General features: G+C 43.9%; 1 protein-coding gene across 1 annotated transcript in view; it reads left to right on the top strand.

The window, feature by feature from the left end:
* dock1 (dedicator of cytokinesis 1) overlaps window positions 1-15,563 on the top strand; it is a 179,198-nt gene extending 163,635 nt beyond the window's left edge. The window contains exons 47-52 of the mRNA XM_041963484.1: window positions 6,262-6,399; window positions 8,951-9,093; window positions 9,303-9,501; window positions 11,479-11,656; window positions 12,786-12,937; window positions 14,688-15,563. Of these exons, the coding sequence (XP_041819418.1) occupies window positions 6,262-6,399; window positions 8,951-9,093; window positions 9,303-9,501; window positions 11,479-11,656; window positions 12,786-12,937; window positions 14,688-14,783 (906 nt within the window). The 3' untranslated portion in view covers window positions 14,784-15,563. The remainder of the gene's footprint in view (window positions 1-6,261; window positions 6,400-8,950; window positions 9,094-9,302; window positions 9,502-11,478; window positions 11,657-12,785; window positions 12,938-14,687) is intronic.
* Window positions 15,564-24,629: the final 9,066 nt, after the last annotated feature.

Raw genomic sequence — 24,629 nt, 5'->3', positions numbered from 1 at the left:
TCACTTGTCCTTTAAGGTGCTGAAAACATAGTGGCCTAATATGTGAGATTATTCGGATTTTATTAATGGAACCAGACAATTGGGAGCTAGCGCCACCCGATGAGGGGCCCTGCAGACGCCAGGCAGCGTGAACGTCCCTCACATGCACTGTGGACAGATTGAACGCTGTGGGATACTTGTCCTGTTCTGTGTCATGTCACTCATATCTGAGATGTTGTCACCTCACCGAAGCCCCGCTGCTGCCGCTCGCTCTGAAAGGTTCCCGCTGAAAATACGGTCCCACTCGAGGAACCTGCGAGCGCGCTGCCAAGAGTGTCCAACGACAGGAAGTGAAGCGAGCAAGGGGGGAAGTGTATTAGTTAGAGCTCGGTAGAGATGATGGCGAGGGAGAGCGCTGAAGCAAACATTCTGGAGTCCGTGAGGAGACGGCGAGAGATAGGCACTGACGGTTTTTGCGAGCTTTTTGCAGGACGTCACGCACACGTCGGCGGGAAACAGCACGACGCGTGCTGATCTTAAGCTCATCTGTGGCTCATTTTTGATTTCTTGAGGAACAACAAAAACGTCCCCCCTTTTCAGGGGAGTTCGGAAAGCTGCACTGTCGGTTTTGTTTGCGCTCTCTCTTAACGCCTTAGCTCTGAACTGTGGGTCACTTTAATACTCGGGAAGTCACGGGTCCCCGCCTCAGGAATCCAGCACAGAAGTTTCTGTGTCTGCTTCCTATCGCTAGTTGAAAGGAAAAGGGGGGAAGTTAATTGAATTTGCAGTAGTTGTTCGCCTCTCCGTCGCTGTAAAATAGGTCAACTTTGTGCTCTGCATCTCTGGTGGAACTCCTCCGAATCTGAAAAGTTAGTCTCTTTTGTGTTTGTGAAACCTTTTGTCTTTATAAGGCACGATGCTTCACACGGGAATATGCCTCCGTGTCTCATTGGCTTCTCATTCGGATGTCGTTCGTGTTGCTGCTTACTTATTTTGCCTTAGAAGTACGTGATTTTTATTTTTTTTTCATAATCGCTGTTTTCCGTATTAGCTGTTACTCCAGATTTTCCACCACGTTCAAAGTGAGCGAATGTGGGGAAACGTAGGAAATCACTGACTGAAGCAGAAGTTGACAAAGCAGGTGAGGGGAAGCTAAAAATAAACGTGTCGCTTCTTCGTTACTCCTGGAAAGAAGTGGAAATCACAGATGCATCAAATCTGACAAAGATTTTTACCTTTAACACCTATCAGTTATTTTTAAGTCCGTCTCTAAGCAAAGGCAGCGAACAATAATCTCACTTTGTTTCAAAGCCTTGTGCTGCTTCAGGCGTTTCAGCGTCAGCCTGAGGTTCCAGCTGGGCTAAAGTAGCGTTAGGAAACACGCCGCAGTTTTGAAATGATCCGCCACCCACAATCCACCACAATCCACGGTGCTAATTAGCAGGAGCTCCTGCACACCCCAGTCACAGCATCTCCGCAGCTGTGTCTGTTTAAACATGTCCTTCACATCATGCTAACTAAGCGTTTGAAATCGCTCATCTCCCATAAGCCCAGAAAGGCAAAGTGGTTCGGTGTGATCGTCGCAGAAAGCACAAATATGTTTGCCGAGCCCACGCCAAACACACTCACACAGGGAACTTTTAAAGAGATGACTAAGGCAGAGCTGTTGATTTGAAATGGTAACAGCTGTCTCCTTGCCAGAGCCAGCATGCTTGTTTATCTCGCGTCTAGAATCTGTCTAAATGAGACAAATGAAGGCGAGCCTGCTCCAGTGAACAAACTAAACGGTTCAAAATGAGCCAGCGTGCACTGTTATTCTGAAATTTCCATTGTCCTCGTCTAGTAATTAGAGAGGAAATGAGCAACTGGAAATCAGGAAATTAGGTATTGTTAAAAAAAAAGCTCCCTGGCAAATGCAAAGTAGGTGTTTTCTGTGATGTTTCTGGTTATAATTAGCAAATCCGCCAGACAGATGCCTGAATTAGTACCTAAAGCTTCTCACCGCAGTATGAGACACTCTATTAAAAGGGGTAGCCGGGTGATTAATAAATTGAATCACAGACCCAAGGGGGCATTTTCACCAGTGCATCAGCTGCATATAAACAGAATGTTGCAGCGCTTCCTTCATGTTGTCTTTTGATTTAGTTTTTTGCTTTTGGTGCCTTCATCTCACACACGGCGCAGCATGTCTGCCTATTAGTCTGTCTGACTCACCACCGGCGGTGCACGTCTCGGAGACCTTTGTGACCTTCACGAAAGGTCTTAATATGTCATCATAGCCTTAATAGCAGGCATCTTAAAGGCAATGCGGCTATCCCAGCACCCTAGGGTGTGGCTCAGAAGTCCGCTCGCTGTGCATTAGAGAGCGATAGAGTGACAGGGTTCAGCTGAGAACGCTGTGCTCTGAGAGACCCTGCTGATATTAAACAGCAACGCCGTCGCTTTCATACTTCTTGACAGCCGACGATAGCGGGCATTCGTCTGTTTGTAGATGGGATCGGCGCTTCCTTTGTAGCCACCGCGTGCCCACAAAGTGCAGGTTGAAAGGTGAATATTTAGTTCAAAAGCTGTTTGCGTGCTAAGATGATGGGCGAATGTGTGTGTGTGCAGAAGGAAGCGTCAACCCTACAAGACAAATAAAGCTTAGTGATCATATTGCAGAGGGACATCCAGGCTTTTTTTCATTTGCTGCTTTGATCTAAATGCTTTCTAGTTTGCTTTGGTGGGTTCACGATGCCCCAATTATTTGCACCACATTTAAAGCTGCAGTACATGATTTAGGCCCACTAGTGGGCACAAAAGCTCTGAAACTGAATGATTTGCATCTCTGTAGCGTCACAGTGCTTCATTTCTAATTTAATAATAGTAATAATAATAATAAACTTTATTTGTATAGCACCTTTCATACAGGAATTGCAGCTCCAAGTGCTTTACAGCAAAGAAATCACATGCACCAAGTGAGTGCTTCACATAGAAAAGACATAAAAGCAGATAAGAAACCATTATGAAATAAGATGGAGAATAAAACCCACTTGAAAATGACAGTAAAGGAAAGACGGAATAATGATGAAAATAAGGAAGTTAAAGGTGAAAAGTGAAGAGAAAAGTTTTATCTTTAAGTTTATAATGATATGTTTTATGTTTTGGTATGTTTTACCTCTACCTGTGATGAAGTCGCTCTTGTCCATATTGTGATGGCGATAATATTTCTATTAATCGTTCAGCTCTGTTTGCATGTAATTTTTTTTCAGCTGGCAGCTATTCAGCTCATTGAATCATTGGTTCGGTGAATCCACGGCATAGAGAATGATCCGTCCCTTCTTTGTTGCATGTGCTGTTGCATGTTCAGCTCAGCTCATTGCATGTTGCTGTTTTGTGCGGGGGAAGGAAGCACTAGCATACGCTCCATTTGTCTGACCTTGCCAGCTGTCTCCAGTTGTGTAAGTGGTTGGTTAGAGCGATCATGCTCAACCACTCCTCAGCGTCTCCTCATTAGGAGGAAAGAAAGCCCAGTGACATTGGGATTCTTGGCATTTTTCATGTGTCTGGTCATTTCCTCAAACAAAGCCTCCGACCTTGCCTCGCTCCCCCAGCTTATAGCTTCAGCATCCCAACGCGGAAATATCTACGCAATGCTCCGACTTTGCTTCTTCTCCATTAAAGAGAACCAGCTCTGCCCGTCTGCTACATGCTAACGCTACAAGTCTGCGCTGTTTCTTTGCAGTGTGCATTGTTAGTCTTTGTGAGCCAACTTCTTAAAAGAGTGAAATCCCTGCTGGTGTTTTATGAATGCGGCCCCCGGTCCCCCAGTGTCCAATTATCTGATATTAACATCAGCCGCGCATGAGGTAATACCGCTAAATGATATCCCAAATCATAAACCTGCTGTCTCTGTTGGACTGCTGGAGAGGAATAAAAACTTTTTTGTAAAAGTTGATACATGTAATTAAACTACTAAATGTGTGTGTTTGTGTGTGTTAGCAACCTTGAGCCTAAGTCTCTTCCACAATGAGCTTATCTCTGTGCAGCCACCGAGCTGAATGCTGTTGCCATGCCGCCACTCAGTCGCACTCAATCATCCTACGGTCTATAAAAAGATGCGGGTATCCTGGGAGATGTGAATGTTGCCTCAGCTTTCGCTCTCGCCGTGTTTTTGTCTCACAACACCTCGTCCCTCCGACTCCTCTCCCTCCCCTGTGTCTTCCTCCCGACCCCTCCGCCCCTCTCTCTCCCCTCGTCACCCTTTTCCCTCTCAGCCTCCTCCTCTCCCTCCCCTCCAAGAGGTCCCGGCGGTGATGATGAAGGTGCTCAATATCAGGGGAAATCCTCGCAGGGTGTCTGCAGCCTTCTCTCATTTATCTTTCTGTGCCAGGGCTCTGCTTTTGTGGAGCACAGTAACACTATGATCCATATCAATATCTCTTTTTCCAGCTGATCTGCTCGCCGTGTGCTTCTCCTCCTCGTAGCATGCGGTTTAATGTACTAGAGCAATGCATTACACATGGCTGAGAACCTGAGGGAGTCTGATGTTTTTAATCAGTAACCTTATAGATGTGTGTTCCTGCATTAGTATCTCCTCTCTCCCCGTTAATAAGCCCACCACATGGCGAAACGTGTGTAAATAAAACATGCACCATTTGAGATTATTACAAAGGGTTGCATCACGAAACTGGATTGGTGCTGTGTGCCAGCTGAGTGAAGTCGGGCTCCTGCTGTAGCCCGACGTGGAGGGGGCAGCTCGCCTTCAGAGAAAACGAAGAAAGGCGAGCGGTCTCCAGGGACTCCGAGGTTAGCGCGCACGCCGCCTGCTCTTCACTGGCCCACCTATGCCAGATACTTCACACACGCCTTTGTGCTCAGAGCAGATCCTTTGTTCCATTTGCGCGGGGCTTAGGTGAATTTGTTAGCCGTAAAAGCGACTGTACTTAAGATGAGGCACAGGATGCACTCTGCAGGTTAGTGTTTTTTTCAAATGTGCAAATGCACCACTCTGACCGGGCCCGATTGCTGTAAACGTTTGAATTAAATCTGCTCTAATGCACTTTATTTTTCGCTTTGTTTTTACTTATTCATCGGCATGAAAGCATTACAGCTGCTTTCCCTTCACCTTTAACTGTAATTCTCACTTATAGCAGTGAGACAGTCGGGGAATGTTTTTGCAGTTGCCATGGGAAAGAAAAGGTCTGCCATTAGCACAGCTGACTGTAACATCTTTGCTGGTTTCTGGTGAGTGATTGTTACTCTTTGCCGCCGTACCACAGCCAGGCAAACTGCAGGTTCAGAAACCAGATAACTTAACCTGTGATTTCAAGGAGGAGAGACGAAGCGATCGTTAACGCTACATACTAAGGTACACAAATGCACCATTAACTAGTCGCTTATTAGCATGCACATTAGTAGTATATCTGCTCTTTATTAGTTGTTAAAAAGCACTTATTCTGCATGACTATATTCAAAAACTACAAGAGTTTTCCCCCCAATAACCTCCTAATTACTGCTTATTGATAGTAAGTCAGGAAGTTGTTGTACATGAATTACAATCTTAATCACCAAACCCTTACCATCAATAACCATAACCCCCAGAATAAGGCACAAATCAGTGCTTTGCAGTGCAGAATAAAGAGCCAGTATGGTACTAATGTGCATGCTAGTTAATGCTGAATACTTGTCCCTTAATACAAAGTGAGACCAAAAAGAATCTCTCAGATTCTGGCTCCCCGAGGGACGGCGCTTCCTCCTCTCGCCAGATTTCGTCAGCAGAGCTTGCTTGACACTGACTGTGGCACTGGGGTTTCCTAATTACTAGTTTTCAGCAGTTTTCAGTCTCTCCCTCGCTCTTGCTGTCTCCGTCTCCCTCCCTCCACCTGAGCTGCCTCTGGTTTACTCTTCGCCAGCTGCCGACAGCGTGCCGGCGAGGACGCATTGCGTCTTTACTCGCGAGCAAAACATCCTCACATGCAATGCGTTCCCGTGCTGTACATGCCGTCTGTCTGTGCTCTCTCATTGCCTTGTTTAGCATACCTGTGTTCTGATGTGTTGATGTCAGTGGTGGGAGGCAGGGGGAGGGAGTGTCATGGCAACAGACTTCTCTAATATAGTCTGCACCTGGATGAGGTTGCAGCGGCATTTCCCCTTTGTGCACGCAGACACACTCACACTGATCTTCGCCTGTGCTGAGCGCGCACAGCCGAGGGGCTAAAGGTCATGGACGTACGTGGCGTATGCCCCTGGTGAACGAAGCGCTGGACGCCGGTTTCTCACACTTCTTTTTCGCCCCGCCAGATCCCGCACCTCGCCGAAGGTGTTCGCATCCACGGGGAGAAGGTCACAGAGGCGCTGAGGCCCTTCCACGACCGCTTGGAGGCCTGCTTCAAGCAACTGCGGGAGAAGGTGGAGAAACAGTACGGGGCAAAGTCCTTGGTAAGAGCTTTTTGCCTGTTTGTGACCTTTTCTGTTGCATGAGAAGCGCTTCAGCTCTGTGTGGTCACTCCTAGCAGGCGCTAATGGAACATGCAGCCATTTATTTCATTTCTTCTGTTGTGTCTGGCTGAAGATTTCTTGGAAATGAATATGTATGTTATTGTTCTACAACCTTTCAGAAATCCATTATGTAGGATTCTGGTATTCCTGTTCCTTTGTTTGGTTTCTCTCTCTTTTTTGCATTTCACTGATGCAATTGCTTGAACAGGATGACATGAGAAAAACATGTATTTGCCAAAAGGCCAGGTTTCTTTTTTTCACAGGATACAGGAGGAGAAGTTACAGGATACTTGATTTGGAGTCTCTTTAGGAATATATGTTGTATAAAAAGCATTTAAAGTGTAAGAAAACATCAAATAACTACTAAAAACACTCAATTTTTTTTTTACTTTTCTCACAAAACTCCAAGCATCAGGGTGGTATGAGTGCTACTATTAGATGCAAATAAAATCAAGGTGACACAAACACAGTGAAAGGTAACTTAGAGGAGAGCCTTGTTCCCTATTTAATCTACTTTCCCGCGCAAGGAATCACTGCCAGGCTGTTTTAAAACGCAGCACGACATAAAGATTTAAGATGATTTTGCAAAGAAAGGACGTAAAGACAAGAATTAACAGTGTCTGTGTTTCCTGTTCCTTCCTCCATGCACTTGCTCTTTCTTTTAGCTGAAGTCAGCTCGTGTGTCGCGGGATGCTTCGGGGGGCCTGCCTCCCATTTCTCTCCCCCTTTACAGATTTAATTGTTGCTTGGGCAAGCTTTTCCCTCTATCTCGCCCGAGGTAGAGGGCCCTCGCTGGATTTAAAGGGAGAGGGTGGTGACCTCTCCAGTGAGAGAAAAGCCATCACTTTCCAGGGGGTGATGATAAGGTTATCCTATCAGATGTGTGATGGCCCCTTTCTTCGCTTGTAAAGACTCTTTAAATGCAGACGGGTTCATTGTTATATTTTTCTTGCAGCTGGTGGAAAGGAATGAAGAGTATCTCCAGAGCTCTCTTCTTCTTTTCCCTTAACTTTATGTTCAATTATGTTGCTGCAATTTGAGATCTGTAATGTACATTTGATGATGACTCTAATACTGTGAATGACCTTCACCCTGGCAGTTTCCCTTAATCCCATCCTGAAGGTTTATCTCCTGTTGCCTCTTAGCTATACTATAGATCGAACATTTCAGGAGTGGGAAGGACAGTCTGAGCCCATTCACACCTGGTATTAAAATGCAATCTGTATCCAGACGCGATAGCCGGATAAGGATGTTAATGAAAGGTGTAAATGTGTGTGTGATGGGATCTGCTGCTCGGATCTAAGATATATACATAAAATATGGATTGTTCAAATTCAGACAACGAGAAAATGAGAAGGCTGAATGAAACATGCCTCTAATTACTGATTATACGTCTATTCTGCATGAAAACTGAAAGTAATACGAGTGGGAAATGAATGATGTCCAGTAAGAAATAAGTGTGTGTTTGTGTGTGTGTGGGACAGTGTGTGTTGCAGCTGATCTGCTGTTAACGAGGCATATAATTTATCTAGTCACAGAGTAGCCGCTGCTACTAACACTGTGTGGGTTTTTTTATAGAAAGAAAGGAGGAGACGAGTAATTAAGTATTTGTCGTAGACAGCAAGTTTCAGCAAGTTTCCCAAACTCAACTACTCACAATTTTTTTTTTTAAGGGTGTAATAAATAAATAAACACAAATGCAAGATCGGATCATTTATTATCCGGATAACATGTCTGGATCTGGATACAGATCCCATTGTAATGCCATTTGTAAATGGATTCTTAGATGTAGTGTAAAATGAGCACTTGTTTTCCGGGTAGCTATTGACAACTCACGCCACTGCCTGAATTTACGTAGTATAAATCATCACTACTGGCTGGAAGGCCGTATGCAGTCTGTTTGATGAATGAGCTCCGACAGCCTTTTCCAGTGACAGAGTAGTGATGTCTAAATATCCTCCTCATATTAATTATTTCTATGTAAAGAATAATTTTACCCTGGACCGTACGTTGTGACGGCAGAAGCCTCTGAAGACAATGTCATCTCCAGTCAGCCTCTCAGTGGTTTCATTTTTACTATGTGCCTCCGTTTTGCATTGGTTTTGGTGCTAATTAGCTAGCACGCTAACACCATCAAGCAGGCCAAACATAGGTGTTGTGCACAGGTGTAACACAGCCTCATAGTGCTGCGAGCACGGCTGTAGACTGTCCTGTTAGAATCATTCGACCATAAAAGAGATATCAAGGTTTAGAGAGTCGTATGTCTTGTTTTCCTAAATGGCGGCCATCCATCACATCGCTCTTCTCCATGTCATGTACATGCTTTATTTCTCCTGTCAGTGGCAAACATGGTCGCACATGTCAAATCCCACTACATTTAATAAATAAGACAGATAAGAGAATGTGCGCTGCACCTTGAACAAGAATAAAAATGCACGAATAACAGGCGGTGACTTCTGTCTGTGTGTTTTCTTCTTCTGTGCCTTGTCAGCCGCCGGCAGACGAGCGGCGGGGGCCTCGTCCTCACTCCATGGTGCGCTCCTTCACGATGCCCTCCTCCCAGAGGCCGCTGTCAGTGGCTTCAGTCACCTCCATCTCCTCTGACAACTCCCCCTCCAGGCCTGGTTCAGATGGGTAACTCCTGATTTACAGTTCTTCAGGGCATAAAGTACCATACGTCCACTTTTAAACACACAGGAGTATTGCATAGTTATCTCTGATGGAAGAATACCTCAGCACCTTCTCTGGCATGAATCAGTGTATTATATGGAGGTCAAGGTTTATTGAAAGGAAAGGGAGGCACACTGTTTGATTGCACCATCTTCATATTCGCTTCGTTTCAGCTTTGCCCTGGAGCCTCTCCTGCCAAAGAAGCTGCACACCAAGTCTCAGGACAAGCTGGACCGGGACGAGCCCGACAGGGAGCGCAAGGAGAAGAAGAAGGAGAAGAGGAACAGTAAACACCAGGAGATCTTTGACAAAGAGATGAAGACCACGGAGATCCCTCTGCAGCCCGCTGAAGCTGTCATACTGTCCGAGACGGTACTGAAGGATTAACTCACCTGTGTTTTACTCTTCTGTCTCTTCTCTCCACAGTATCCCACAGACTCTCTGTGGATGTTTATGGTTCAGAAAGAAGAAAGTAGGGGTGATGTTGAATGCAGTCATACAGGCACTCGTTGGCACAAAGAACACAGGAAGGTTTCGACTGGCTGCTGCTCTGTATTGCACAGCGTTTCAAGCTCGCTGCTCTCCCTCAGGCATCATCATGATGCTGCTTCTTCTTCTTCTTTGCGTCACTGCTGACCCGCTTGGCAAACCTTTTCCCTCTGTTTCCTGTGGATTCCTGAACATTCGTATTTCCTACAGATTACCGCCACTATCAGGCCAACACTAGGGATGCACGATATTATCTGCATTATCTGCATCTAAGTGCTTTGAAATGAAATGTCGGTGTCGGCCTGGAATGAACATTTCTGCTGATGTGACCGGCTGATTAGATAATGCTTTAATTATGCATGTGCAACACGAGTGTGTCTGTAGGTTGGAGACTGTAGGTCTGGAGGTTTTTCGTGTCCGAAACAGATAGCAAAGCTGCAATGATTGCTCAGCGTCGGACCTCAAGAGCCGCAATAACGAATTTGTGAAGAACAGAGAGAAACCAGTGAATAAAACCTGTCAGCAGTAGTTTTCCTACTTTTCCCGGTGAATGTGTACATTTTGAAAATCGTTTTATTTCATATCTGCCAATGGGCCATCACGATAAGAGCAGGGCATAATAATATGTGGCGTTCTTTGCATGGGCAAGCAGCCAAAATGAGTTGGAAAATATCGGCGTGTTTCTGCAAAATCCAATATCGTGTATGCCTGGCCGCCATTTTTGCACACAAGAATAATAATAATCAAAATCTAAGGATCAGGTTAAGTCGTTAAGCAGTAAATCATAATATAATCAGCTGTACATATTCATGGCCCGCAGAGGATGAATCCTGTTGATTTTACTGATCCTGTGACTTTTCATGTGGTGCAACCAAATATTCCACCAACATACAAACGAAGCTTTGGCATTTAGCATTGTATCTCCCTTTTCACTTTATTTTCTTCTCTCCCTAGTCTCTGTCTTCTTCCTATCCCCCACCCCCATTCTCTTTGCGCTCTACACTGTACCCCCCCGCCCCCCCCCTTGCCTCTGTGTTCATGCCCCTCTTCACCACCGCTGTGTGCATCACAGCAGAGAGGGTATCACTGTGTTCTGCGTGCCCAGTGGGAATGCTCCCTGGCTAACGGCATTAAGATAAGGGCAGGAATGAGATCCAAAAGAGGCCCCTGGGAGCGGTGGAGCCGTCTGGCTTGTGATAGGAGCCTCCTGCCTCGGGGGTCAAGGGTAGACCACCAAGGGGTCTCTGGTGGTTGCCAAGTGTAATGGTTTTAGCCGGAGTTATCTGGAACACCCTCGATACAAATGTTTTGTGTTTCAATGTTGTAGACAGGAAAAAAACCCTCTCTGAATGAAGTGTGTTGGTATTTTCAGTGTCTCCCTCGTGGCTCACTGTTTGAGTTTGGCCAATTACGAAGTTGTTTGTTAATGTAGCCTACAGTGTGGAATAGCCCTGAGGAAATCTTTTCATATTCAAATTCCAGCCATAATAAAGCTGGGAGAAGGCAGTCTTGCATGCAAACAATGATTTGTAACCACAAATAAGATATCGCAACCCAACGAGCGCATTTATCCGAATGGTTTCTCTTTTAGGAATACAAATAGCCAACTTAAAATGCGTGTGGATACACACACGACGGTCCCAGTGGAGACGTGAAACTAATTTTCTCCTTTAAATGATCTTTTATTGATCTTCTGCTGTATCTCATCATGAACCCGAGTCATTTGCCACACAGTAAATTCTGTTCTCAGTTCTGTTTTATTGACTTGTTGTGTAATTCAGATTAGTTTTATTTCCAGCGCTCAGTAGTGACTCAATCCCTGATAGCCTCTACTCCTTTTCTTTGTGCATGATCACTCAGATCAGCCCCCTGCGGCCCCAGAGACCGCGGAGTCAAGTTCTCAGCCAGATCGGTGGAGACCGTCGCCTCTCCGTGTCCCCTGGACCCCCTTCCTCTGCCTCCAACTCCTCCTCCTCGCCGGGACCCCCGCCCATCACGCCCCGGAGCAAACTCTCCTTCAGCCTGCACACTGTTTCCAGTAAGATCAAACTTCCCACTCAGACACACTCACTCAGTTCAAGAGGTTGTTGCATCTTTAGACGGGAGCTTGCTCAGTCTCTGTAGACCCTCTCTGCCTCCCTCTGCCTTTGTTTTACCTCTTGCATCACTGTTGCCACGCGTGACGTCGCTCAGGTCGATCTAAGACGCCGAGCCGTGTGTCATCTTAGCGACTAAATGGTCACGTGAATCACGACTGTCAGTGTGAAAACTGGTATCGCACATGATGGGCTCAGTGTGTCAAGGGAGAGTGTCTCCTGTTGTTGCTTCAAATTCTTCAAATTCACGTGCATCGCTTCCTGTCGGAGGGGCTTCAAACGAAACACTTTACCTGATCAGAGATGCTGAGGTGGCTTTTATTACTTGATGGAGTCGCAGGATTCTTGTATAACAACCTGCACTTTGTAGAAACCCTAGAAGCACTCTGTCGAGTCTCTGGGTGCAGAGGCAGAGATGATGAGTTAAGCTCCAGAAAGGATGGATGCTACACTTCCCATAGTGAAAATCTCATAGCATAGCAACTAATAGCATCTTCTTTCACATCCCCTTTGCCTCATAAATACTAAAGTTTTGATGATTTTGTATGCTTTTTCTCGGAGTACAGTACATTAACATGCTGTAAGAAATTAAATGTAGCAGTAGAGTGAAAAAATTCAATTTAGAACATGATTAAAATGCATTTTTTTCTGTTATAGGCGACTCGCTTACAGGCTTTCCATTACAAACTTGTGGTAGTAGTACCTTATACATTGATATTAGGGGACTCATGGAGCCTTGGGAATAATGTTTGAACAAATCTTAGCTCTACCTACTAGCTTTTGAGTCACATTATACAGCAGTAGCACAGTGCAGTACCTCTCATGGCCACTAAACTCATCTTAATGTGTAAAATTAATCAAGCTCCCCCTTAAATGTGCAGGAATTTTCTCTCTTAAACTTCATTTCCTCTCATTTGTCCTTTTTGCTTTAAAACGTACATGGGGTCTTAATGATGAGGGAGTTCACCATAATAGGCCACGTCGTCTATTTTGGGTCCCGGCAGCGCTGTCGAAGAAATGCCCACGTAGTGCGGTGATGAATGTGAGCTGATGAGCGCCCCTCTTTCGCAGATCTGGAGCTGAACGGGATGGGCTGCTCTGACAAAGGTGAAATCCCTCCTCCGCTGCCCGTGAAAGGCAGCACGGCTGATTACGGCAACCTGCTAGATAATCAAGACTTGACGAGTCCCTCGACGCCTCCGCCGCCCCCGCCACATCAAAGGGTAGGTGTTTTAATTAGGGCTGAGAGGAGCTCCTTAATGATGCATGGCACTTATAATGAAACAAGAGGCTGATACACGCACTTGACATTCGGGTCAACCTCCTTCACCGTCCCCTACCCCTGTACGTCCTGCCGGCATGTTCCACACTCATCGTCTGCTTCTGCTGCATCGTTTTTGGTACCGTGTGTCACAGAGGAGTGTTGGCACCAGTCAGTTAGCAGCAAGGGCCCGCACCCGCCTGTCCACCCCGCTGTTATTTATGCTTGCCCCCCCCCCACCACCAGCTGGCCCGGCGCTCAGACGTGATTGATTGGATGATTACTTTACCTCTAGCATCCATCAGGAGCTCTCCCGCTGTTAATCAGCGGCTCGACTCTCCACACTCGCCGACGTCTACGCCAGCCATCCTCTCGCCGCGCCAGTCCGTTAACTAATCTTATTTATCTGCTGTCACGGCCCGTGGACAGGTAGTAAAACGGAGCCTCTGCACACAGCGTGGAGGACGGCTGACAGTAGCGTAGCGCGAGCAGATGTTCTGAGTGACAGCCGCTCTTCATTTACAGTCCTTGATGGAGGCAGAGGTGAGGCCGCTGATGACCGTTACTGCTCGTCTGTTGGCTCTGCTGTGAACTCAGGTGTCTCAGGAAGGACAGAAGAGCTTAAACGTATCACATCTGGAGCGACTATAAAGGTTTAAATTAGATTTTAGGTCCCTCATTCTCCTTCAGAGAGAGCACATAATCTTCAGGCACTATTATCCTAAAGCACCGGTCCGTTCCTTTTTGATGACATAAATATGGAGTATGCTCATTAGAATAACATAAAAATGAACATTTTGTGTCTCTCATTTGATACAGCCCAGTTCTCTTGTGGTTTTTGCAAACATTATGGATAAAAAAAAAAACATTTCCGAGCATCATAAAACATTGATATCTCAGATTTAGGTGTCTCGTGTTGCTGCAGGATCAGCCTACATAATATCCGTTGATCCAACGGGCGTCAAGCAGGAAAGTTAGCTTCCATTCGACAGTTTCACCCCTTTTACACCTTGTATTAGAATGTATCACGCATCCAGATTGCACCTAGATACGATTTACACCTGTAATAACACGTGTCCACCTTGAGATCCGATTGCTCTGTCCGGTTTCTTCTTCTTCTTTTTGTTATTGTGCTTCCCTCCTCTCGTTTGCGCGGGTCAAACAACAACAAAAAAAAAAGATGGCTGCCACCTGCGAAGCTGTGCTGCTGCATTAACTTCGTTGCGTGATGAATACGGGAACATAGTCCAGACAGGTGGGAGAGGATCGCCTCCGGAGGTGATCTGGCCACAATCCAGACTCATTGTGTCTTGGGTGCATTTACTGTAGTTTCATGTGGCACTATCCAATCAATCCAGTCACGTGAAGGGTGTAAAGGCTGTCCGTCGTCATGAAAAGCTCATGGAAGATTCGCGCTCTGGCCTCGTCCCGGCTCTCTCTTCAGGCCTTTGCTGACTCAGCGGTTGAAGTTCAACGTGTCGCTGACAAACAGGGCAGTCGGACAATTTAAGGCACCGTGATTTCCTAATCTGACATAGTGACCATCTTAAACGACTGAAATGTTGTGTAAGCTGATCCTGGCATTAGTCCCTGCATGAAAAGACCTGTCAGTCAGTTAGGGAGTGATAGCAGCTTTAAACCCCAGAGCAAAACCAAGTTATCCTTATTTGAGAAAATGGCAATTTCAAGGTGACTGTTTTGTCTGCTTGCAGCCCGTTCCGCCTCCCCTGCCCAGCAAGACCCCTCCTCCACCTCCTCCCAAGACCACCAGGAAACAGGCCTCCATCGATTCAGGAATTGTACAGTGAACAAAGACGCTGACAGTAGGACCAAACGACACACTGACAACACAACAAAAACAACATCAGCAGTAACCGCTCCCCCCTCCCTCCCCAAAAAAAGCGCCCGGCTGTTTTTTACCCACACATTCCTCGCTCCCTGTCCCAGCTTGACAAGATGAATACCTCACTGCAGCCCACCCCTTCTTATCATCTTTTTTTAATTTTTTTTTTTTCCTTCCTTGTTTTGCCTTCAGTTTGACGATGATGCAGTCTGCAGCGGGGAGCGTGTTGCACAGATGAGTAGTCACTGAATTTAGAGACGCTGCCTTCATGCCCCTTTGAGACTTTATCAGGACATTGTGTTCAGACAGATAAGCTTGGACCAAAAGCTTTCCAATAATACTGACCCCCTCTCAAGTATATGAGAGGCCATAGCGCATTTAAGGATAACTCTCTTTTTATTCATATTCCCACTATGTACAGAGGTTTGTATATATGATTTTATTTTATTTCAGGTTTTTTTTGTATGTGATTTGATCATGACTCTTTTTGTATTAACGTATCATTAGTTTAAGTGGCATTTATATGAAACAAAAAAGGGCTTGTAGGTTTTGAATTGACAGGGACTTTACAGAGTTGGTATGTGAGAAGCTATCATGGATTTTATTGGTAAAATTTTGGAGTGCACATACAACTAACTCCTATCGCGTTATCGATGTTCAGACCTTGTCCTAGATTGCTGTAACCTTGGATTTCAATAATATTGACTGTTCCCAATTCACTACTGACACGACTTCTGAATAAACTTTCAAATGTATGTATTTTTAAAAAAAAGAAAAAAGATGTCTGCCTCATTATTTCGGTCTACAGCGAGAGATCCTGAAAATAGATGCGAGTGTTTTCTTATTTCCGAAAGCCAAAACAAACCAACAATCCGAACGCGTTTCCTCACTTCCACTGAACGCTCGCTAACGAAGCTGTCTCCCTGCTTGATTGACAGCCGTCACAGCAGCCACTTCATTATCAGCGCACGGGCGTTTTAAAGCGGGATGTGTTACGCCACATGTTGGCTTCTATATAGGCTAATGCAATCTCATTTGCATAGTGTGCCCGCTCACCGAGCCATCATTCCTCTCCGGAAGGTGGCCCATATAGGAATAATAGTCTTGCAGTGAAGATGAGCCAACGATCCACAGGCGCCAGCTTTGTGCTTCATTTATAGAAGATACTGAAGGTCATACTTAAATTCCTCTATTAAAAACTTCCTTCACGCTGCTGCGGCGTAATAACGCATCATGTGCGTTAGTGAATAATTTCGTTTAGCTTTGTTGTTTGATTATAAATCAGGCCTCACGGCACCCCCGTCCAAGACCGACAGGCTGAAGTTTTTTCTCAGCTTTTTGTGCTTGATGGGTTTAATGTATTTTGAAATTAATGATTGGAGTTTGAAGCAGTAAGCATGTGTCTAATCATATCTGTTGTGTACCAGCTTTAAATTGAATTACACTTTAATTAGTTTAGTAATATTTGCATGACTTTGGGTGGAACAGCTTGACTAATGCAAAGTTCGGTGACAGTGATGATTTTGGCATTGATGCATAGTTTTTTAGGAATTTAAGTCTTTAATCATGAAGCCTTTCTATTCTGTATGCTGGAGCAAGGTGTTTCAGATACTTTAAACAATCAATCAGTTTTAATAAGTGGAAGGAAATCTTCTCACCGTACAGCTTTATTAGTCATTTACTTTCCCATATTAAGAAAACAAATTCATTAGTTGAGCACGTTTTAAGCTTTTTACCAGCTTCCAGCTATTATTTGTGCTCCAGTGACTCATAGCTGCTGCAAAATTGTGCTGTTGAACCTTCAATTTCCAAACCGTCATTTGCACATTTTGTAAATATATTTACAGGCCTCGCTGTCTGTACCATAAAACCAGCTTGTGGGACCTTTTTGAAGTGTTTGCCCCAGGTGGCTCATACTCCTCTACTCTCCCATTCTGCTGACACTCTGTGAGTGGGTGTCTGCCTGAGGAGGAATGCTCAAACTGGAGCATCTGTTGTTTGAAGGTGTTTTTTTATTTTTTAATATCTCGAGAAAGTTGGGGTTTATGAAGCTCCCTTGTCCTAATTAGGAACACTGAATGACATCTTCTCCCTTGGTGTTTTATTTGGGAAAAGCGGTCATAGGAGACAACTTGTAATTCTCTAGCTCACGGGTGGTTTTAACATATTTTGTTTTGACTATATAATGTCTCATTAATGTGTTGCTGTTTCTTAATTGCTCATCAATAAACCAAGTAAATAATTAAACTTATATATATAATTCTCACCAGAAGCAAATTTCAAAGGGGCTGCAGTTGTTCAGAAAGGTTTTGAAAATATGAGTTGATAGTCATCTGCAGTCTATTCCATTTCCTGCCATGCTTCCTGTATCACACAAGCTCCCTCTTTCCTCATGTATATGTGGTCAAACAGTAAAATCCATTTAATCCTGGTGAGGACCGATCTTTGTTGTGTACATGTTACCCTGGCTGAACACAAGGTACAGTGTGTGCATGATAGGACCTTCATTTGACCACCTGTCTAGCTGATAAATTGCCCTCCGCACACAGAAAGAAATGGAGTAAGTAATATTCAATAAAAATGCAACTTTCACTATCTTACCAATGATATTTTCTCTCACGGTTTTCCACTTTCCTCATTCTGTCTTCCACTTCCTCTCAAGGCTTCACCACCCGACTCTCACTAAGGCCAATTTCCCTTGCTACAGTGCAGTACCGTGCTCTGCTTACAATAACAAAACCACAATGGTGTTCATTAAAGCCTTTGCTCAGTGCTTATGCTCATTCGACCCACTGCTTTGGCAACATTAACAGCGCACTGTTGGAATTTATGGTTTCAATTGATTCCATGTGAAAAGCTTAGGGAGTGTGTAAGGTGCCACGTTAGAAAAATGAAAAAGCTTTAATGGTCACTAACTAATCAACCGCTCCTAATTGGCGATCAATAGCAACAAGCCAGAGTACAGTGTATTGGGCAGTGCAATGCTAAACAACATGAAAGCGGTTAACAAGCAGGCTGTCATGGCTTATACACCGATGATTTTAACATGCATTCATGATTTATTAAATCACATTAGAATTAGGAATTGTGGAAAAAAGCAACCCAACCAAACATACAACCCAAAAATAATTGGTAGGAGAAAAAGCACATCCCTTATGATGATGGCTCAGTTCTAGCTGAGTGTCCCAGCAAGACATGACAATAAGCCAGCATGCACAGTACCAGGACCTGAGACTGAGGCCGTATACAGATACGTTTTAAAATGGATATTTTTGCATGCCGCAAACAATTCCAAACACTCAAACAAGCATGCCGGGCCAGTAGGCAGCGATAAAGTCGTAACGGTACATCAAATACCAGAGAAGAACAGTCTGAGCATGTGTGTGGGGAGCTTATTTGCCTTTGGCGTTAGTAACTGAAAAGCACTATTGTGTGTTAGTATGATAATCCAAATGATGGCATCCTTGAATATGTGATTAACTTCATTATTCTATATGCAAACATTTTCATCATCACAAAGAAATTCAGAATCAGAATTAAATCACAAACTTCTCACCTTTTCTCATTGAACTGAGGTCGCTGCTGAAATCCTTCTCTATTTAATAAAAAAAATGCAATAAACCTTTGATTAATTATGGCATTTTTAGTTTGATTAGGTATTTATTTTATGATGATAATAATAATAAACTTTATTTATATTGCACATTTCATATAAGAACTGTAACTCAAAGTGCTTTACAGCAGACAGAATGAACATAAAAACAGAAACATAGATGGAGACTAAAACCCACCTGAAGATGATAATAAAATAAGATAAAAAATAACGTCTCCAATCTCCTGTAATTCAATTGCAGTCAGCAGTTTGAGACCTTATAGGCGAGAAAGTATTTCGCCTTGCGTGCACAATCTACCAATTGGTACCTTTGAAGCAAACAAGCATAACAGAGTCTCCCAATTTCCCGATGGACACAGATTCACCACCGGGCTTGATTAACCGAAACAAGTCTATTTCAGCCTTCGCCGGAACGTCTGCCCACAGGTTTAAACTCACTGCGGGTATTATGTGTGTCAGGCATAGCCAAAGCTGCCCCAGGAAAGACCACCCTATTGTGTTGCTGTTGGGGTTAAAAAACACACCACAAAATAAAGGTACGAATAGAGTAAAGTGCTTCACACAGAAAAGACATAGAATGAACACAAAAAGAGGGTTAAAAAATTTATGTAAAATTAGATGGCGAATTAAACCCACTTGATAATAGCAGTAAAAGATAATAGTAAAAATAAGGATAAAAATAAAGAAAATGAATATAGGGTGCATAGAATGCATAAAATCAAGTAAAATACAAAGCAACAATGGACATGCACAAACTGAGGTGATGATGTCATGGTCTCTGACGCGACGTTTTTCATGTACATACGGATACTGAGAAACCAGAGTTTTGAAAATTGTGCACTTTAGAAAGGTGGTCCACAACCCTAAAGCAATGCTGGCCAATCAGAAGCCTGAATAAAATGTTCTTCCAGTAGGCTTCTAGAGGTCCGACCCCTTTGGTATGAATCCGACTATGGCAAAGGCAGGTCATGCCTTGGACTATGTAGCAGTTTCCAAAGCACATTCTGATGCCTCTGTTCTTCAATAAAAGTGGACGAGTAACTGTACATTTATTATTAATGCTGCAAACAGAGTTTCTGAATATCTTCAACCTGGAAGGAGTTTTCCAAAAAGCCTTTTTTTCAGTGACTTAAGTGTTTATGTGTGGACAAAAGGTTAAAAGATTAGTTTTGACAAATAATCGGTGTACGTGTGGACTACACATGAAGCAGCTAAATGGAATTCAGCTATCATCTATTTTATAACACCTGTGTTTCTTCCACTGAGCAATGTCAAAATGTCCTAATGCCAAAAAGGCCTGTTGTGTCAGTACTCGCCCCACCTTTACTATGACAAACTTGCACTCATCACCGGTGCAGCCAGTTGTTTTCAGAAGTCGTATTTAATTAGTTGTAATAAAGGTGTGACAGTTGGTCGTTAGCAAATAGTAAAAACATCTGAACATGGAAGATCCAAGAGCTGCTGAGTCAACGTCCTGCTAAAAACTGTATCATGAATAAAAAGTGACAAACTAACCTGCCACATGGTTAGTGAAACAAAGTACAACGAGGTGAATCATAAAAAATAGCACAGCTGTAAATCTGCCTGGAGCGACCCTGTGGGCGCTCTGAAGCAGCCACAGGGTATTATGGCGAAGGTTAGAGACCGGGTGCATACAACAACTGTTGCCCCTGTGATTCACCGAGAGCAGTGGCAAAGAGAAAGCCGCTGTTGAAAACAAACAAACAAAAAAACTCACATGACGTGGTACACCGTGATGCCAAGTGGTGGCAGCGTCACGCTGTGGGGACGCCTCTCTGCAGCCGGGAAGCTTTGTGAAGGTAGAGGGAACAAAAGCGCATCAAAACGCGCAGAAATCCTGGAGGAGAAGCTGCTGCAGCCTGCAAGAGGTGTGCAATTTGGAAGATTTCTTTCCCAACAAGATGATGACAGCAAACAGAGACAATGCTGCACAGGAATGTCTTCCGATCAACACCGCTAATGTCCTGAAGTTGCAAATTCGGAATCCTGACTTCAATCCATTCTATATGTTTAAGGTAAACTTTATTTATAGAGCACTTTTCAGTAAAGCAGCAAAACATTCTAAAATAGTGGGACAGCAAGACAGAAAACTAGTACAAGACAGACTTAAATATGCTAATAAAAAATCAAGGTTGTTGAGTCTGTTGTAGAGTTGCAATTGCTGCCAAAAGGTACCTGAACTAAATATTTACTTCAGTCACTTATTTATATTTGTACTTCATTTAGATCCATTTTACAAATTTGTTTTCTCTGGCATTAAAAAGTTTTAGGACGATGAGTCTCAAAGCTTCATTATATCCACAGCGATCTGAAGTTGCAAAACAATAAAACTTTAACTCCGACGGGGGTCGGATAGTCATTTTTACCTACTACCTATTTTGCAATGATCAGTTCATTCTCTCCAAACTGTGAGGTGGGAATAAAAAGTTTCATCAATGGCATAATTCACTTATCAAGAATACCCAGTGCACGCTCAATATCTGGTCTTGCAATTGAAAAGGGATAACGGGTGAAGCGTTTCAGCAGTGGTAATATTACATAGTTAACTGGCAGCTATTTCAATAGGCTCTCAGTGATTTGTGCTCAGGCATTATGCTTCACCCTCTCGCTCCTCAAAGCATAGGGAAATGCATTGCTTAATTGAGAGGATTTCCAGAGGCTTTGTGGGGGGAACGCTGCGAGCTAGCGCCTTCTCTCTGGGAGGAATGTATTTACAACGCATTCTGTCCCCACCTAATTTGTCATTTCAGCCCGGAATAATGTGTGTATTTTCCTTCCCTCTTGACACCCTTTCATTTGCTGGGAGGCTGCAAATGTGCACGCTTCTCTCTAAGTGTCTCCTTCGCGTGATGAACGAGGACAATATTTCCATACATCAACAGCCGAGCGTATATCCAGTTTTCCCCAAATGCAGACTCACTACAAGTAATGGACGCGGTTAGCGGTTGCTTTTATGCTGCTAATGTGGCAGACGCTCACGGAATACACAGCTTTTCAGGAGTTCTGATGTGTGGATTGGTTAGCGTTTAGCTTATAAGAAAACATGTTTAGTTTTATTGCTCTTCAAAAATCTTTGCCAGTGAACATTTTCAGACAAAACCGTGAGCCACAGTCGCGCTAGTGGCTCCTCGAGGCTGTGCTTCAGCTAAATGTGAATGCTGGCACGCTAACATGCTCAGAGTGCTAACGTGCTAATGTAGCGTGTAACGTGCGCCATTTTCACCAGCTTAGTTTGGTGTATTAGCATGCTGCTAACACACAAAGCTAACATTTGCTCATTATCGGTAAACACAAAGTACAGCTGAGGCATTTAGTCATAAACTACGGTCATTTGTACCAAATTTCATCGTAATTTGCCCAAAAGTTGGTGAGACTTTTGGCTAAAAAATTGCAAACATCAGCCTGCTGGTGGCACCTGAGGAAAAGTCAGGGGATTCAAGTCAATGCGATTGATTATCTGACCTTGAATGTCTGTACAAAATCTCCTTCTACTCGTTTTGCAATATTTCACTCCGGACCAAAATGATGGCCCATCTGACTGACCAACATTGCCATCCATAGAGCTAGCATGGCTAAAAACTTCATGAAGATCCGGTATGACGGAGGCAGCAGCTGATTGATGCACATATGAATCTTTCTGGTTGCTCTGTCCCTGTCCTTACTGACGCTATTTACAGTTAACTGTCTGATTAAGAGGAACACGCCATATAATTAGTCCTAAAAGCAGCATGGTAATTGCCATTCTACATGTCATGCCCGTCTAGAAATGGAAGAGATCTGCGGCGACATCACCCGTTGTCAACCAGACGTACAGCTGCCTGTTGTAGCGCCTTGTAAACAAACATGTCGCTCCGGCAGCAATCAATAGATTGTCAGCATGACAGTGGAGTGTTGTGTGTAGCTGTCACAGATAGTGTCATGCAGGATCCATAAGGCCTCTCTCCATCTCACCAGAGTTGTCACTGAGTGGTTCGGTAAACTGGCTGAATGAGCGAACGTCTCTCGTGTCGCGACAACAAGGCTCGTGTTATTTTACTCCATTGTGTGAACATCTGCAAGTATGAACTAAACAGAGTCGATTCAACTGCTCGCCTTAATGTCGCTCTAGTGAGATTCTCTATTCAGTTTCTTTAAAAGCGTGAGAGCTGAGCTATTTCAACTGTGGTCCTCGTCTAAAAGCCAGGCGAGGTTAGTGATTAGTGCAGCAGTTAGTCAATTAATCAATTAGTTGTGTAACTGACAATTAACCTGCAACTATTTTGATGATCAATTTAAGCAAAAGTTCCAAATATTTGATGGTTCCAGGTTCTCAAATGTGAGAATTAGGAGGTTTTGCTGGTCTCAAGTTATAGTAAATTAAGTTTGGGTGAATTTTGTCAGACAAAACAAGACATTTAATCCTGATGGGATTATCGTAGGGGTTGATTGATCAGTTAATCAGTCCATCAACAGTTATTATTATCATAAACAAAAATCCACTGATTTTCCTCATAAATCTACGTTCTCTCTGCGTTTGAGATGGTTAACTGGACAAAACAAGCAATTTGAATGAGTTAAATTGGGTTTTGGAGCTTCTTTTTTTTTTTTTTTTTGAACCCTAATCTAACCTTAATGATTTGATGATAAATAATGAAATAATAAAAAAGAGTAATTGATTGCAGCCCCACCGCACTGACAGCACTGGTTTTCTGTCTGTCAGTTACTCAAAGGCAGTTTGGTAAAACACAACTGTATCTAGAAATATATGCACATGAGCTCAATACAAACTAAAATGATGATTGTTGGAAAACAAAAAAACCAAACTAATTTTGACACAGGGCGCTGCTACAAGGTCCGGGCCAGGCAATAAAGGGGCCATCTTAGCTGAGCTTGGGCCCCTGGATGCCCGCCGTGCCCTTTTGGGGATCTCACCTTGCATTTGATGACAACACTCTGTGCTTTCTGGTGAGAATAATCCTCTGAACGGGCTGCAGGAGGCACAGAAGCGCAGTTATTCCCGTCGGTGAACCTCTGAATACCTGTATACTGAGATTTTGCTGATTTTGCAAACTGTCCTTTGAGCGTGTTTCCAATCTGTCAAAAGAGCTTATAATAAACACCTGCACTGGTAGCTGTGAGCCAAGCCTTTGATTGAACACTTTAATGTTGTTTTTTCTGTACTGCCTCCAACTTTACACACTCCAGACAGACACTCCATCACTCTCTTATCAAGAGCAGCTGTCACGAGCAGCTCCTACAAGCACAGAGACACACTGGGCTAGAAAGCACCGGAGGATTGTTGGCATTTTAGAGCCGAGCCCGTTATATTGCGCCGCATTCGGCACTAAATGCAAAATGTACATTCTGTACGAGGCTTATTATCTTGGTTTGAGGGAGAGAGCCAAGTGGTGGTGATCTATATTAGCTGAGGCTATTATGAAGCACTGGGTTTTCCCAGGCAGTCAGTGAGACGTGTTGCTAGGAAACATACCTAGAGATCGGGGGTGGAGAACTGGTTTGATGAGGAAGCAGAGTTCCCAGCCTCACATGGAAATCACTAAGAAGTGCCCAATAGCAGAATATTGATCTCAGACAGTTAATTAAATCTTTGCAATTTGCGTTTTGATCTCACGTCTGTAATTCAGAGCTGCTTCGGAAGTATTTCTTACGCAGATATCAAATAGGTCGCTGCTTTTCATGGATTCCCACCTCATGACTGAGGCTGCCGAGAACAAGGTTTTCATCATACTTTCGACTGTTAAATGGCAAAATGTGATTAATTATCGTACCGCACAGATTCATACGTCTGACATTACAACACGCTGGCATCTTGTTGACCTTTTCAGAGCAGAATTTATTATTCTTGTAATATGATGCATAACTCCAAAGCAGCGAGGAAAGCAGTGAGCGCAATTAGTGCTGGAGAGCTGGAAAAGTCAAAATCCTGTGTGCTCAACTTTCAAACAGTGGAACATATTTCATCACTTTGAATCCTAAAGCCTTTTTTTTTAATTCTGCATTCTGATTAAAATCAATACTCTGATCAGATTGTGGATTTTGATGTGTTTTGCCTCCCTGAAAGCTGCACAGCAGTGGCTGATGAATGGGTGTTTTGGTTTTTTGAGCAGTGCTGAAGGCAGAATGTCTGAAGCAATGCTGCCCTCATCTGGATGCTGTGTGGCCTGCCTGCCATGTCGC

The sequence above is a fragment of the Chelmon rostratus genome, chromosome 21, assembly GCF_017976325.1.
Source record: "Chelmon rostratus isolate fCheRos1 chromosome 21, fCheRos1.pri, whole genome shotgun sequence".
Taxonomy (NCBI): domain Eukaryota; kingdom Metazoa; phylum Chordata; class Actinopteri; order Chaetodontiformes; family Chaetodontidae; genus Chelmon; species Chelmon rostratus.
This window is presented reverse-complemented; position numbering and strand designations above follow the sequence as displayed.